General features: G+C 38.3%; 1 protein-coding gene across 1 annotated transcript; it reads left to right on the top strand.

Moving 5' to 3' along the window:
- The first annotated feature begins 7,074 nt into the window (after window positions 1-7,074).
- tmx1 (thioredoxin-related transmembrane protein 1) lies at window positions 7,075-13,252 on the top strand. Its single transcript, XM_053621617.1, has 8 exons — window positions 7,075-7,326; window positions 8,892-9,007; window positions 9,101-9,146; window positions 9,424-9,552; window positions 10,144-10,189; window positions 10,425-10,526; window positions 12,107-12,173; window positions 12,287-13,252. The coding sequence occupies exons 1-8, from the start codon at window positions 7,115-7,117 to the stop codon at window positions 12,469-12,471; spliced, it is 903 nt and encodes a 300-aa protein (XP_053477592.1). The 5' UTR covers window positions 7,075-7,114; the 3' UTR covers window positions 12,472-13,252.
- The last annotated feature ends 2,821 nt before the right edge of the window (window positions 13,253-16,073 follow it).

Here is a 16,073-nt window from a genome sequence, read left to right as displayed (position 1 = left end):
ACAGGTCAAGGGAGAGTTTGAGAAAGCTTGTGTGTGTGTGTGCGTGTGTGTGTGTGTGTGTGTGTGTGTGTGTGTGTGAGAGAGAGAGAGAGAGAGAGAGAGAGAGAAAGAGTGTGTGTTTGTGTGTGTGTGTGTGTGTGTGTGTGTGTGTGTGTGTGTGTGCATGCACGAAGAATAAAAAATGCAGTGTTTGGTGGGAGAATGGTTTTTAATTATTTAAAAAATGTATTGGAAATCAAGTGAGAGTTTTCTGAGGTGTGTGTGTGTGTGTGTGTGTTTCATATAGTGTGGAAGGCATGGTGAGAATGTGTTTCTCTCTAATGTCCCTGAGTCTATAGAGGGATTCCTGGATAATTAAGTGCTTAATGATTTTTATTCTGATGATGGAAAAGTGGGTTGCTGAGCTATTGCTCCAGCATGTGACCTAAAGTTCAGGAAGCTCCTCCTACCTAAACTCCTTGAAACCAATCACACCTGCTGCATTTCAGTTGATACACTTTTATGTGATTCCTTTCAAGGTGGTGCACTGGAAACACTGGAAAATTTTCAGAAATTTTGATTTGTACTCAGTATGTTGATACAACTTGTGCGATCCAAAAGTACCTGTACTAGTCTAACAATCTCTGTGAAAGACTTATGAACAACTCTTTAATCTCACACTCTATAGGAAAAAGTACTAAAAAAGCACCTTTCAAGATACAAACGCATATCACTCTGAGGATTTTTTGCACCTTTAGTTACATGGGAAAGTGAGCTCAGCTAAGCTGCTTATGGACCACCGTTGTATCTTTGAGAATAAATTGACATCGTTTGGTCTTTGGAGAACAAACAACTGCCTTCACAGTACCTTTTATTCTGAATTAGTGATTAGAACATATACACCATATATGATACACAGCACAAACTCACAATATACATATTTTACTGAAAATCTTCCATCACCTCCTGTCATTAAAAACCTCTTAGGAGGTACAACATTTGCATGATGCACAGTTACTTTGCTCCCTAATCTAGTTTCAATTTATAGGTGGCAGTTTTTCCATTTTACATAATTGTGGAGGGTTTTCCGAACACAAGGCTGTCTTCTAGCCAGCAAATAATTACTGGTTCAATGTTGCAACCTCCAGGCCCAGAATTATACATCCCTGGTGTAGAGGCATCAAGCAAATGAAAATAAATGGAGCATGATACAGTAGAGTGTGCGGTTAGAAATGTTTTGCTGTTTTGTTGAGCTAATACATACTGTTTGACCCTCTAGCATATCTTTTTTTATTGTATTCTAGCTGTACAGATACAAGCATGCTTACTGCAGAACAGCAGTTTAATTTAAATGAGAAGACAGCACATTCATTTATCATCCTTGCACACTCTTTTTCTTCCTGCCTCTCTATTTGTCCTTCTCCACATGCACACACACTCGCCCATCATGTCTCCTTGATTAAATACATGAATGCTTTATGGAATCCAAAAAACAACAAAACCCTGCTTGTCTTTGTGTCAGTCATTTTAGCACATTACCAACCCAAAACATAGCATGTTTACTGCATGTAAATGTATATGATTTCAGTGAATGGCAGTGTAAGCTTATGATCCTCGGCATTAAACACAAAGCTGTGTTCTTGTTATTGTGAGTTACATACATACGCAAAGGACCTGGACTACTAGTTACTTTCTTGTTATTCCTATTGCACAATTAATACAGTGTATGAATAATAAGTTATGGATATAAGCTTTGATTTAGTAACTCGTAAACTGGTGCACAGTGCGTGATTTAGGGTGTATCACTCATACTGTAGCTATTACTAAGTGAAATCCTGAGTGAAAACCTCAACCTAATTTTAGACTAACAAATAACTCCATCCTCAGGGCTGCTGAGGAATTAAGAGAGAGAAACAGATTAGCATTGCTTTTGTTCAAACTATGCCATCCTAAATAAACAAATAATAACTTCAGATATTTAAGTAATGAGCATAATATTTAGAAGGGAATTCTAGAAGAGATATGTGTAGATAAATGAGAATGAGGGTGAGAGTAATTTGGGCCAAGCAGCCTGATTCTGATTCTGTGTGTGTGTGTGTGTGTGTGTGTGTGTGTGTGTGTGTGTGTGTGTGTGTGTGTGCATACTGTACATGCACGCATAGGTTTGTGAACAGTGGTGGTTGGAATGAACTTCCAACCTCAATCAATTAATTCAATCTTCAAAAACCAGTTATAGACCCACCTCTTCCGTGAACAGTTAACTAACCAGTAACTTGTTGTACCCTTGAACAAAGCCTGCTCATTTGTATCTTGTCTCAATTGTATATAACTTTGGATATATGTACACATTTGGATAAATGTAAATATGCATAATATGCTACAGGAAAGCACAAATGTCAATCTCCCCCCAGTCTTACACTTACATTAAAAAGCAAATCATGAATGCACTGAGAAAGTCACCATCTGCAATCTTCCATCTCTTGGTGAGCTACATCAATCTAGAGAATTGGGTTGCCAGGTCAGAAACTCCCTTATGGAAAATGATTCAAAGCATAAAAACATATAACCTATAACAGTCACCTGAATTGTTTTGTCTTAATTCTTAAAACCTCTAATTGAACTAACATCTTTAGGTGAAATTACCCTCTGACAAAAAAATTAATTGCAATTACTGCCTTACAAGGCATGCAATACATAACTGCATTACTCAAAGTGCACTTCTCAACGTGCACTACAATTCTCATTACTCCCATGATTTTAGAATTGCTTTACACATAAATGTATCCATCCATCCATCCATCCATCTTCTACCACTTACTCCTTCTTCAGGGTCACGGGGAACCTGGAGCCTATCCCAGGAAACATCGGGCACAGGGCGGGGTACACCCTGGACAGGGTGCCAGTCCATCGCAGGGCACAATCACATACACACTCACACACCTATTCATACACTACGGACACTTTTAGACATGCCAATCAGCCTACCATGCATGTCTTTTGGACAGGGGGAGGAAACCGGAGTACCCGGAGGAAACCCCTGCAGCACGGGGAGAACATGCAAACTCCGCACACACATGGCCCCTTCGGGAATCGAACCCCGGACCCTGGAGGTGTGAGGCGAACGTGCAGCAGTATATTATATATACCCAGTAAAGACTGATAGATGAGAGGGCTAAAATATTATTAGACAATGTGTACTTAGGCTATCTATTTTTGGTTTCTCCTCCTAATACATTTTGGCAGAAAAAAATAGAGTAAACAATCCACCTTTTTTGCATTCATTACACCCCTACTGACTGTATTTTGTGTGATGCTTCTCAGTGTCTTCTGGTGAAGTGTTACAGATACATAGGGAGAAATAGGGAGAAATATATTAGCCCATTTGGAAACCATATCTAGATTGCATAATAGGTTCAATGAATGTACAGGCTGAGCTACAGAGAAATCAGCCCCAGCCTTACTTCAGATATTTTGGTGTATTTTGCTTATGACCAGTGGTGGTGCTGTTGAACTTGGTGCCACAAAAATGCAAAATAATCTGCTTTAATAAGATGATAATAATTCAGTGGAATGATACATTGTATTGGGGGGCATGATGGCTTAGTGGTTAGCATTTTTGCCCTGCACCTCCAGAGTTGGAGGTTCGATTCCTGCCTCCCAACTCCTGCCCTGTGTGTGCGGAGCTTGCATGTTCTCCCAGTGCTTCCGGGTTTCCTCTGGGTACTCAGGATTCCTCCGCCAGTACAAGGACATGTGTTGTAGACGGAGTGGCATCTCTAAATTGTCTGTAGTGTGTGTGCGATTCTGCCTTGCGATGGGTTGATTGGGATTATTGTGTCCCCTCCTTGTTACCTGAGACCCCTCGGATAGGATCCAGGCTCCCTGCAACCCTGTGTAGGATTAGGTTACTATATATATATATATATATATATATATATATATATATATATATATATATATATATATATATAGGTATATAGCTATATGTTACAACAACTGTTTATTCATGAGCATGGTGACCTGGCAACCGGACCTGATGGTGGGGGGTGCCTTGGGTGTGGATGTGACATTATGTTTTTGTATTCTGTTAAAATATTTCCAACAAACCAAACTTTGCCAGACAATTGAAGTAACTCAGAATATTGAAGTGTTTGTCAGTGAGTGAGTGAGTGAGAGAGAGAGAGAGAGAGAGAGAGAGAGAGAGAGAGAGAGAGAGAGACTGACTATCTTACACACTCATGAAAACACTTTTTTCCACTAAAAGTTCTGGTCTAATGCTATGTTTTTATGTTGTATTTATAAAACATGCACAATCTGACACCAGCATCCAAAGGTGGAGCAAAAATGAGTGTATAGAGTTTGCTGGTGTTGTAACAGGGGTGTTCACTTCACCTCCTGCAGTCTTTATTTCAGCTAAAGGTAACACCTGATCCAAATGATCCAGGTCCCCATCTCTATAAAAGAACACAACTGTAGGGTTAAATCAAATCCTGCATAGAGGACAGATATTTAACCCAAGGGTAAGACTAGTGCTTCATAATCATATTCTAATGACATAATTTTCTGAATATTTTTTATATTTCCCTGATGCAACTGATGTAGCTCAGTAGGTAATCATGCACACCTTTATGAGCAATGAATCCCTATTTGTGAATGAGGTTAAATATTTTCAGACATCTGAATACTCATCCCAAACATTTACATAGGCAGTTATGTAAAACAATCTCATAATAACATATCATGATATAATATCATGAATCAACAGAAGCAGCTTATTCACAAAGCCTCTGAGATGTATGTGTGGGTGACAAAGTTACTTTAGCATGAATGGTCTATTTCTGTTTGCTTTTAGGGTATGCCTTATGCTGAGAGAAGGCAGCCCCTTTCATAACCAATAATGTGTGTGTGTGTCTGTGTGTGTCACAAGGAGAGAGAGAGAGAGCGAGAGAGAGAGAGAGAGAGAGAGAGAGAGAGAGAAAGGGAGAAAGGGATTAGTGGGAGTGAGTGGTTTCTCTGCCCACTTCTTCCTATTCATGCTGTCTCCATAGTTCCGGCGTTTTCTCTCCTCCTACCCATATCCTGTGAACAAGCGTATGTCCTACGTCAATAAGCTTTTTCTCTGTATTTCAGTGCTCTCCAAATATGGCCATGTTTGAAGAGATACAGATATTATCAGTACATATATATCAACATTTATTCAGCATGTTCACCTTAATCTTTACTTTCCAGTGATTGGAGTTTAAGGAGACGACGCCCAAAAACATGATTTCTAAATGAAAACGATGATTTATGCTTAAATTAATTACACTTGATCATATTCTTAAAATCTTGGCCACTTTATTATTATCTCCTTCTTGTAATAATTACACTGATACTATGTAATTGTGTGCTTCATTTGCTTTATTATATTCTGCTTGGATTCAATTTCTTACTCTAAAAGCGTTTGTTTTCATGTAATTTGAAGCATGTGCTGTGCCATGTTATACATAATATATTCTTCACAGTCTCACACAGATTCGTGTATTAAAGCAGGTCAGAGAAGTCAGAGACACAAGCAAGCGAAAAACACTTTAGAAACTGCATTAATAAACACCCCACACACAACCACATACACTCCCAGACAGAGTTTCAAATGATCTCATTATCAGTCACACTTACTAAGGTTAGTATAGACGCTGCAGTGCTTGACATCAACAGTGATTAATCATTAAATGTGTGCGTGTGTGTGTGAGTGTGGGTGGGTGTATGTCAAAATATCTATACCAGTAAATCTTGAAATCTTGAATGTTTCAAATCTCACCAACTCACCGATTTAGATTTTTCTGCAGCATCTTAAGCACACACACACACACACACACACACACACAGAGACACACACAGATACACAGACACACACAGATACACAGACACACACACACACACACACACACACACACACACACACACAAATAACCTTTGCCTCCCTATATATATATATATATAGGTACTCTAGCACATACTGCTGAAAAAGTTCATGCTGGCCGCAGTGCCCATACTGACACCTATCCACTGCTGAAAGCACTTACACTGGGCACGTGAGCATCAGACCTGGACCATGGAAGAAGGTGGCCTGGTCTGATGAATCACGTTTTCTTTTACATCATGTGGATGGCCATGTGTGTGTGCATCACTTACCTGGGACCAGGAAGCACTATGGGAAGAAGCTGACGTGGAGTCCATGCCTCGATGGGTCAGAGCTGTTTTGGTGGCACAAGGGGGATCTACACAATATTAGGCAGGTGGTTTTAACGCTATGGCTGATCGGTGTATAATATCAAACATCAGTTTACACAGCATAAACACTGCATTTTGACATCGGGGATGTTAACAATATAGGGCTGCAGGTACAATTTCTTCTATAACACTTATGCTGCCCTCTGCTGGAGCCAGACAAATAAGTCAACTAAGTGAGGAGAGTCTAACTATACTGGGCAAAGTTCTGCACATTGTGGTTGTAGAAAAGTGGTACAATATTCCTTTGATCTTTCCTGATTCCCTCAGCCTAAACCAGGAGAGTACAGAAAGAGTAAGATTAACACTGAAATTGAGGAATTGATGAATTAATACACACTATTCTGCACACTAAAATGTCTGACATGCAGTGGAAATAATTTTAAAAAAAACCCTGCTTTCCAATAGGCAAGAAAATGGTTCTCTATACTATGTCTATTTATTAGAAAATACAAGGTATTATTAATATTAATAATACTCACTGTTAAATGAACGAATTCATTCATTCATCCAAAAAAAGACAATTAATACTTCATTAAAAATGAAAATGCAAAATAAAATAAAAAAACCATAATGTTTTTCCTCATTGCAGAGAGAAAACACAAACGAACACGGTGTTTTTTTCAATAATATTAATAATTATATTTAGAGTAGTTATAGTTGGGCTTTTTGGTTATGCAGCCATTCCTCAGCATGGAGTCTCAAATGCCTCACGATTAAAATTATAGTTCACTTCACGTGATGTAGAAAGAAATCAATTTCCCCTTCTTTGTAGCGCACTTAAATACGGACGCCATTTGAAACGCAGCCCATGTCACGTGGTGTACAGTTGGACGGTAGTGACTGTCCAAAGCGGAAGTATGCTATGAGAATTGGCATAAACATGGCGGTTTCGGTGAGCGGCAGAAGGAGAGAAACAAGAACACTTTCGCAACTAAACTCCGTCTCTGTTTTTTACCCAGTCTTAGTACTTTACTGTTTGTCGGTGCTGCCTGTCGTGGCCAAGCGGGACAACCTGAGAGTGATCACGGACGAGAACTGGGAGGAAATCCTGACTGGAGAATGGATGATTGAATTGTGAGTTGCCGCCTATCTCAAGTTAGCTAACATTAGCGTGAGTTAGCGAAGGATCACGTGTGTTTGAGGATATCTTCTAAATTCCGTGAGCAGTATGGTTCGTTTTCCAGCGCGTTAACCAAATACACGTCTTCACACAGACACTTAACATGTATCTTCATAAAAACTGAGCTATGGCTAAACTCTGGAGTGCAGCGCACTTTGAATATGGTGGTCTGGTCTGTTTTGGGGAAAGGGAGTGAATTACAGAATTAATTCTCTGCAGTCATATTTGTGAGATCATAGATTGTCATTACAGATCGTGTAGTTATGGTGTTTTACTTGTGTTTTTTTTTTGTGTTTTTTTTAATCCGCGAATTCAACATGGTGGAAAATTCAAATGTTGGTGCATCCCATTACTGTGCTTTGCAAGTGACATGACTGTACAGCAGATGGTCCACACTGATTATCGTGCCTCTAAAAGAGCTGGTTTTGCTGCACCATGTTTCCTAATTTAGCACTCAGAGACTTTCATCTAGAAACCACCTTTTTTACAGTGTAGGCTTTGTAGTGAGAGGACTAATATAAAGTGATCGTATTATAAAAATTACTCTACAGCCCAAACTGCTTGTTAATTTTATATTTTATTCAACTTCGGTAATTGCTTTATCCTGTTCAGTGTAGCGATTGATCCAGAACCTGTCTGACCCTGCACAAGGTGGGAACACACCCTGACAATGGGACTGCATTCCCTCGCAGGTCACCTCACACACTTGCACCTAGGGTGACCTTTAGCATGGGCAATCCACTTCCTGGCATGTCTTTCAGAGGTGAAAGGTGAAACTGGAAAATCTGCATGATGTGGAATTCTCTACAAAGAGAAGCCTGAGTTGAGGATCAACCTGGGACACTGGAGCTGTGAGGCTGCAGTGTTTCCTGCTGTGTCACTGTGCCACCCATTTTGATTAAAAAAAAATATAGAAAACATGAGGGCAACAATGCCACTGGTGATCAGAAGCTTGCGAGTTCAAGCCCCAGCACTGCCAAACTGCCAGTGTTAGGCCCTTGAGCAAGGCCCTTAACCCTCTCTGCTCCAGGGGCTCTGTATCATGGCTGACACTGTGCTCTGACCTCAACTTCCTAACAAGCTGGCATATATGAAAAGAACTTCACTGTGTTGTAATGCATATGTGACAAAATAAAGGCTGCTGCTTCTTATTCTAAAATACGTTGCAAAAAGATGGAGTCCCAGGAGTGGGTGATAAATAATATATTACAACACCTTTCTGTGATAAACAATATGTATCTCGATATAAGTTTGCTAACAAGACAGTTGTGTTGCATTTAAAAAAAAAAAAGAGTAAGTTTTAAAAAAAGGTTTCAACGAATTTGCTGATACTTAAAAAATTATTTTTACCATTTGGCAGTTTTAAAGATTTAATCAGCTGCGTCCAGTCAGAGTTTGTAATTGTCATATGAATACTCTCAATATCTGCAATATCTAAGAAAAGTCTATTATGGCATGCTTTTTCATGATATTCATATTATATTGCCATATATTCCTAGTATGTGTGCGTGTGTTGCAGTTATGCTCCATGGTGCCCAGCATGCCAGCAGCTGCAGTCTGTGTGGAAGGAATTTGCAGACTGGGGTGAGGACATTGGGGTCAGCATCGCTAAAGTGGATGTAACTGAGCAGCCTGGTAAATTTCTTGCCTAAACTCAGTTTTGCCTGGACTGTGTGTGTTTAAGAAGAACATTTGCTCACTTGCTTCATGTGTTTTATCTTGTTGCAGGATTGAGTGGCAGGTTTATCATCACAGCGCTTCCAGCCATATACCAGTGAGTCCATGCTACTTGTGACATTGTATCTTTTTACATAAGGGGAAAACTGTGTGCTTGAATACTCGAGTATGATGTCTTATGTGCTTGAGAGACTGAGTGTAGGGGTTAGTTTCACTTCCTGACGATAAGCCTCTTAAAACCACCTATGACTCACACACAGTCTGGGGAAGTGAGGGTGGGGGTGGGGGTGTGTATGTGGCTGCCTGTATTAAGACTAAAAATATGTTTTATAGTAAACTGGGATATTGCTTTGTATATTCTGTATATATTATAGCTGTAAAGATGGAGTGTTTCGGAGGTACCAGGGTGCACGCACTAAAGAAGACTTCCTGAGCTTCATTGATGAGAAGAAATGGCAGAACATTGAGCCTGTTTCCTCTTGGTTTGGCCCTTCCTCTTTAATGTAAGCACCTTCCTTATGTGTGTATCTGAGTCTGTGAAAGGAAATGTTTTTTTTATCCATTTCCTTTTAGGGCAGCACTGTAGTGGGTAGTGCTGCTGCCTCATAGCATGGTTTACAGCTTAAATTACAAGTTAAATGACAAGCAATACAGCTTGCTCTGAATTCTCTAACCTCATCAAGTGTTGTAGGAGGTGACTCAGGGCTTTTATGTTGGCAAGGCGAGGCTACAGTAGTAATTCATTCATTTGTTTTTGTTTGTTTTTGTTTTTTTTGTTGTTTTTTTTTAAACTCTTATTTATTTATTTCTCAGAATAAATGTACCTCCAGTTAAAGCTTACATTTCTCTCATATTACTCATATATTCTCATATATTCTCAGTTTGTGATTAAGATAATTAACCACAGATACCTCCCTCCCCCGAATACTTTCTTTACCAAGTGTGCCAATAATTCTGGAACAGACTGTGTATATATATATTTATATATGCATGTTCGAATAGCCTATGGATTAATATTAGAATAAATAGCTCATCTGGTTATGTGAAGGTGAAATGTTTTGAGTAAACGGGTAATTTTGTGCTCTGTGCTTTAGGATGAATATGATGTCTGCTCTTTTTAAGCTGTCCATGTTTATCAGGGTAAGAACAGTTTTATTCTACTAGAAAACATTTTCTATGGTCATATATTGTATGGTATTTTACAGGGAAAGTCAGTATGAAAACCCCATCATATCAGATTGGGTTTTAGTATGATCTTTTAATCAGTGTATTAATGCCATCATTTTCCAGGCCAGTGCTTTGAGTTATTTATTTTTCATGCACAGTCATGTTAATGTTGTTTGTGAGTTGTAGTAACATTGTGCTGGTGTTACAGCAATGCCATGCCTACCTAACAGAGCAAGTCGGGATTCCAGTCTGGGGTTCTTACATCATTTTCGGCTTAGTAACCCTCTTCTCTGGACTCACCCTAGGACTGGTAAGATCACACTCAGATTCAGTGACATGCATTAGGGTTGTAACAGTTCTCTCAAGAAATGCATTTCACTAAAGAAATTAATGCATTACTTAAAAGATTGAGTATTTAAGTTCATTTGAATATTACTGATCCTAGAATATTATACTTCCAAAGACAAGTTCAGGGTGTCCCAAACATCTACATACATAGGAGATGTATCTTTGACAGAACCACATCGGTTGTGCCTTTATCAGTGAATGTTCGTGGACGTCTATTTCTCAGTTGATCCGCAACACTTCCAGTCTTTTTGAATTTGTGAATAAGTTTTGTAAAAATGTCATGTGTGATGTGTTTGCCATGTTTCCAATCTTGCGTCAGCTTCCCGATCCAGCCATCACAATGATTTCAATACGTTCTTTTTTTTTTTTTTTTTTGGCAAAGGCGTTCTTAAAGGCTGTCTGAAATAAAATATATATAATATAAAGTAAGTATGAAAATTTTGGAAGACATTTTGCTAAAAAGTGTTCACTTTCCCTATGTATGGGGACTTTTGGAACAGCCTGTACTACCAGTAGGGATACACTGTGTGTTCATATCGCGTAAAGCATGAATGGGGAAAATTGGAGGCAAAATCACAAAAGGGAAATATAATTTTTTGTAAACTTTTAGAAACAAAAAGTGACTGATAATGTCAATTGAAAATTGGTAACTGCTAATATAAATACTTTGTGAACACTTCACTTTGGGACACATTGGGATTTTTCAAACTGTCATGTAAACACGGTGGAGATGGATGCAAGTGCAGTGAAAAGCTTTAATGAGAGCCAGACAAACAAATCCAAAACAGTTAGCAAAACCTAGTCAAGAACAGGCATGGGTCAGGCGATCTACAAACATAAACTAGGCTAGGCGAGAAACAAGGAAATGTGGGCAGGATCAAAAACATAGTGAGGAACAAAGGCTTGGTATGGCTTCAAACACTGAAGCTTAATACTTTGTGGGAAACAAAGACACACAAGGGGTTTAAATACACAGATGCATCAGAGGAGGTAACCGGGAGCAGCTGAGAATGATTAGGACACAACCAATCATATGACATGGGGTAGAGAGAAGACATAAGCCAAAACAAATACACGGGAAACAGTAAACGCAGTCAGTGTCAGAAACCCGGAAGTCGAGCTCCGGCGCTCAGCTTGAGGGGAAATCTGACACAAACTCTAAGCTTTCAACTTTTAAAGCTGATGCCGTAAACATTGTGGAAATATATTAAAACATACCAACAAAACCTTGGAAACAACCTATTAAACCACGTAATGCAAACGGAAAGCCAATGAGAAAAAGTACATTTAAAAATCTTTAAACCAATACGTGAACAAAGAATTTATAAAGACATTCAATTATTCCTGTTATGGAAGGTAGTAATGATTAACTAAGTAAACAATAAATTACCCTGATTTATTCAGACACAAGGGTCATTTAACCAAAAAGTTTAGGAAGTCATGGTTTGATAGACAAATGTGGATTTTCCCCCTATTAATACATACATGTTATAAAAATGTAAATAGTGAATTTGTTATGATGGCTTCTCTATACCCCCCCAGGTGCTGGTGTTTTTTGCCGATTTTGTATTTCCATCACGCCGCTTTTCTTCTTCAGCTTACTATCAGAGTGAGTGTGTTAACTGTTGTGAGCTATCACTGGTACCTCAAATGACCAAATTACATTGCCCTATGTCTTGGTATATGATTTAAGGATTTGCTGTGTGTTCTGTGATTGAGCAGAGAAGCACGCAATGGAGCAGGCACGCCTTCGGCAGCAGTTGGAGGAAGAGCAGGAGGCTGATGGGGAGGAAGAGGAGGATGAAGATGAATATGTTGGGAGTGTGGAGGAGTGGAGCAGAGAAGGTGTGAAAGAGGACACTGTGAGGAGGAGAGCAGCAGGAGGAGGCGAGGAGGAGGACACCTAGAGACCTGGAGAGGAAATGTGAATCACGACACCAGACCAACAAAATCGCTATGGAAACGCACGCTCACGCCAACATGGCAAGCATCCTAATGACATCACTGATGATGTCAGAGCTCTCACTGTGTGTGTGCCCTGTATCCTTCCCTTCAGTTCCTCAGTTCCACCTTCCTTTCCTTCTGTGTGAGAGAGAGAAAGAAGGGAAGGACTGGGAGAGAAAGATGGAAGTAGAAGAGTCAGGCAGGGGCCAGGACATAAAAATGTATGAGATTTATTGTTTATGAAATGAACTTTTTGGCTTTTTATTTATCTTTCAGCTGAACTAATACTTACCTGCTTGAGCAGAGATGACCGTTGGAGAATTAAAAAAAAAATTCTCATGGCTCGTGTTTTTTTTTTGTTTTTGTTTTTTGTTTTGCTGCATTGTTTACATTTTATTCAGTTATTTAGTTTTTATGTCAGATACTTAATTGAGTTTTTTGTATCTGAAATTTGTTAGTATTTCATTTACATAACCTTTTGTTTTTCTTTTTCAGGATAACATTTTGCCAGATATTTTGTCAATCTTTTTTTGCTTCTGTAGAAGTTAATGAAGTTGATGTGATGACTGCATTGAGACCAGCTGATTCATTACAATGCCACTAATGTAACTGTGTGATGAACATTAGTAGCTCAGTTAAGAGATGTGTGATGGTTCATCAGCTAAAGCATTAGTGTGCTATTCTCCAGGAAAGATCCCATGCTCTAGTGTGACTGTCTAAATAAAGTTGACTCTTCCCTTGATATACATTCAGGATGCATTTCTTCCATTCCAATGAATGTATGCTTTGCCTTTATCTTAACTTTATTGAGTAATATATTACTTATCTTGTATAAACCGATATCCTGGTGTATACCTGTGGGTCTGTGAAGCCTGGATAACTGTCAGGAGTGGTGAGAAACACCTGCATACCTGCTTGAGCCTTATGTGTGTGTGTAGGCATAGGCCGGAAAATTATTTACTAAGATTAATATCAGTCAGTCTCAGCACACAACCGATCAAGATCATAAATGTACAGAACAGTATGTAATGAGCAGTTATAAACAGTATTTCATAAATCTTTTCATCTTTCAACAGGATACCAAAATTATAGAAGATATTTACTTAATATAACTGGAATGTGACACCACATATCGTTTATAGTTTATTAATATATAAAACCAGTAAACGAAATGACAGCTCTATAAATAAAAACAAGAAATAGTCATAATCATATATCACTCGCAGCAGTGTGTTTAAAAGCAGTGTGTTTAAAAGAGGTATTTAAGAATGAAAAATGACTGATCATTTCGGTTCTAAAATCTGATTGGCTGTGCCGCATTCAAAGTCCTTGTAAAGTCTTCGATATACACACAGCTGTGACACCAACACAATAATTTAATTCTGTATTAATGTGCCAGGTTTGTGCCATTGTTAAATGAAACACTAATCTTTGCCTGTCAAATTCAAATTCAACCTGTTTATAATATTCATCAGTTTTTGAACCAGATATGCCAGGGAGATCCCACAATTTGACATTTGGGAATTTTGGGTAAGGATAATCAGTAGGCTCTGTAGTGGTCTCTACAGGACCAGTCGCTGCAAAGTCTTCATCTTCATCCCCAAAACCCCTGAAGGCATTGATAAATGTGAACTTTCCATATCCAGACTCTCCTGTTACAGCAATGTTCAGTTCCACATGGTCTTGTTGTACAACGTTATCCTTAATCTTGACAACAGCTCATGGAAGATCTTCAGTGGCTAGTGACCGTTTAATTTTTTCAGCATCAATAATCTCATACTCTCTATATTTAACCTTTTTTTTCTAACAGCATGTAGCCTGTGAAATTATGTTAAAGTAACCACTTCCTCTGAGAAAGCTACAGCTTTAGAGATGCTGGAAAAAAAAAAAAACACTGGAAGTTTGTGCAGCGCTGCTTGATTGAGAAAGGATATTGCATCTGCTGTGAAATGCTCTGAGTGCTGCATTTCTTTGTGTATTCATTTTTAGTTAGAAAGGCATGATGTTTTTCACTTCATCATTGTATATAATTAGCACAGATGCACCTGTGATTATATCAAAAAGATTGCATGGTTTTTGTGGCTGTGCTCTCATGTTATTTTTACATGTATAATCTCAGAATAATAAACTATAAACAGCTGGCATCTATAACAATAGAAATACCAGGTTATTTTTAGTTCACATATTTGATTCTATTTTGCATAGAGACTTCCTGTTACTGTGTCACACCAGCCATGGACAATTCACCTCCAGGCCACTAGAGAGTACCCTTAACTAAATTTTACAGCTGTTCTTCATTGGTTATTTCCATTTCCTATCATGAACCTATTTAATAAAGCACAAGGCCAGTACCCTAGACATGCAGTCTTAGTGTTTGCCAGCTTTATAATTTTTATTTTGTGTATGTTCTGAGCTTCTGATTGATTCCTGTATATGACATTGCTTTGCCTGTCTTATCTTTTCCTGCCTTAGAATACCTATTTGACCAAGTTTCCTTAGTTTTTTTGTGTATCTGCTTTTGCATGAAATTGTCAGACAGATATATCCCGAGCCTATTCTGTATAAAACCCGGATCTGTTCCCTGTTTATGGTATTTGGATTTTGGACATTGTAGACAATCAACCTCTTGTGTATGAATCTCAACATCCTGCTAAATCTCCTTCTTATTGTCGAGTCTTATTAGTTACTGCATTTATAGATTTTATAAGCTTGGTTAATTTCATATTGATTAAGTGTCATTTACTTAAAATATTAACAAATCTGTATATAGAAATACTTTATATAAAAGCTCACTCACTCAATCAGTAACTGATTTATCTATGTCAGGGTGGGAGTGAGGCAGGAAAACACTCTGGATGGCACATAGGGAACATAAAATACACCACACAGTCAAGCACCCGTGCTCAGGATCAAACCCAGGACTCTGGAGCTGAGGCAGCAACGCTGCACCACCGCGTCACCTTTTTATATAAGTACTAGTAATTCAATTAATTTAAGTACTAATATAATGCTGTAGCAAAAACTATGTTGTGAGCAATGCACATAACAGAAGACTCCACCCAGTCTTAAAGAGAATAAAGGATATTCCATTTGTGTGTGTCAGATTGAAGGATACTTTAAGTAGGCTTGCAACAAGATGGAAGTCATGCCTTTGTATAATGTAGAATAGGAAATGACCTATCTGCTCATCATGAATCATAAATACTGTTAAATTACCTTTGATTATGATTGTGTGGTTTTATTGTGTTTCATTTTTACTGCTTTCACTTCTTGAAGGTTTCTGTCATAAAGTGATCTTAATATGTAATATTAAGCACATATGTAGCACATTTTGTTCAGTAATATGGTCGTGTGAAATCAAATGTGTTTAAACCTTTTCTAAACAATTCTAAGTCTTATTACTTTTGCTTCATTCTGTCATTTTACTTATTAAATTAACATACCTATGTGTAGAAATACTTTATATAAGAACTACTACAAAAATTATTGTGTATCCTTGAGCAGTGCTGTAATTAAATTAGCAAATTGAAGATTGTGAACAAAGCACACTCCACACAATTTTAAC

Source organism: Ictalurus furcatus, chromosome 3 (assembly GCF_023375685.1).
Source record: "Ictalurus furcatus strain D&B chromosome 3, Billie_1.0, whole genome shotgun sequence".
Taxonomy (NCBI): domain Eukaryota; kingdom Metazoa; phylum Chordata; class Actinopteri; order Siluriformes; family Ictaluridae; genus Ictalurus; species Ictalurus furcatus.
This window is presented reverse-complemented; position numbering and strand designations above follow the sequence as displayed.

Bases quoted from the DNA above. Each gene is read 5' to 3' on its own strand.
- tmx1 (XM_053621617.1), top strand. From the start codon at position 7,115: ATGAGAATTGGCATAAACATGGCGGTTTCGGTGAGCGGCAGAAGGAGA. The intron at 9,147-9,423 runs GTGAGTCCATGC...TATATATTATAG, and splicing joins GCGCTTCCAGCCATATACCA to CTGTAAAGATGGAGTGTTTC. The intron at 10,190-10,424 runs GTAAGAACAGTT...CTGGTGTTACAG, and splicing joins AGCTGTCCATGTTTATCAGG to CAATGCCATGCCTACCTAAC.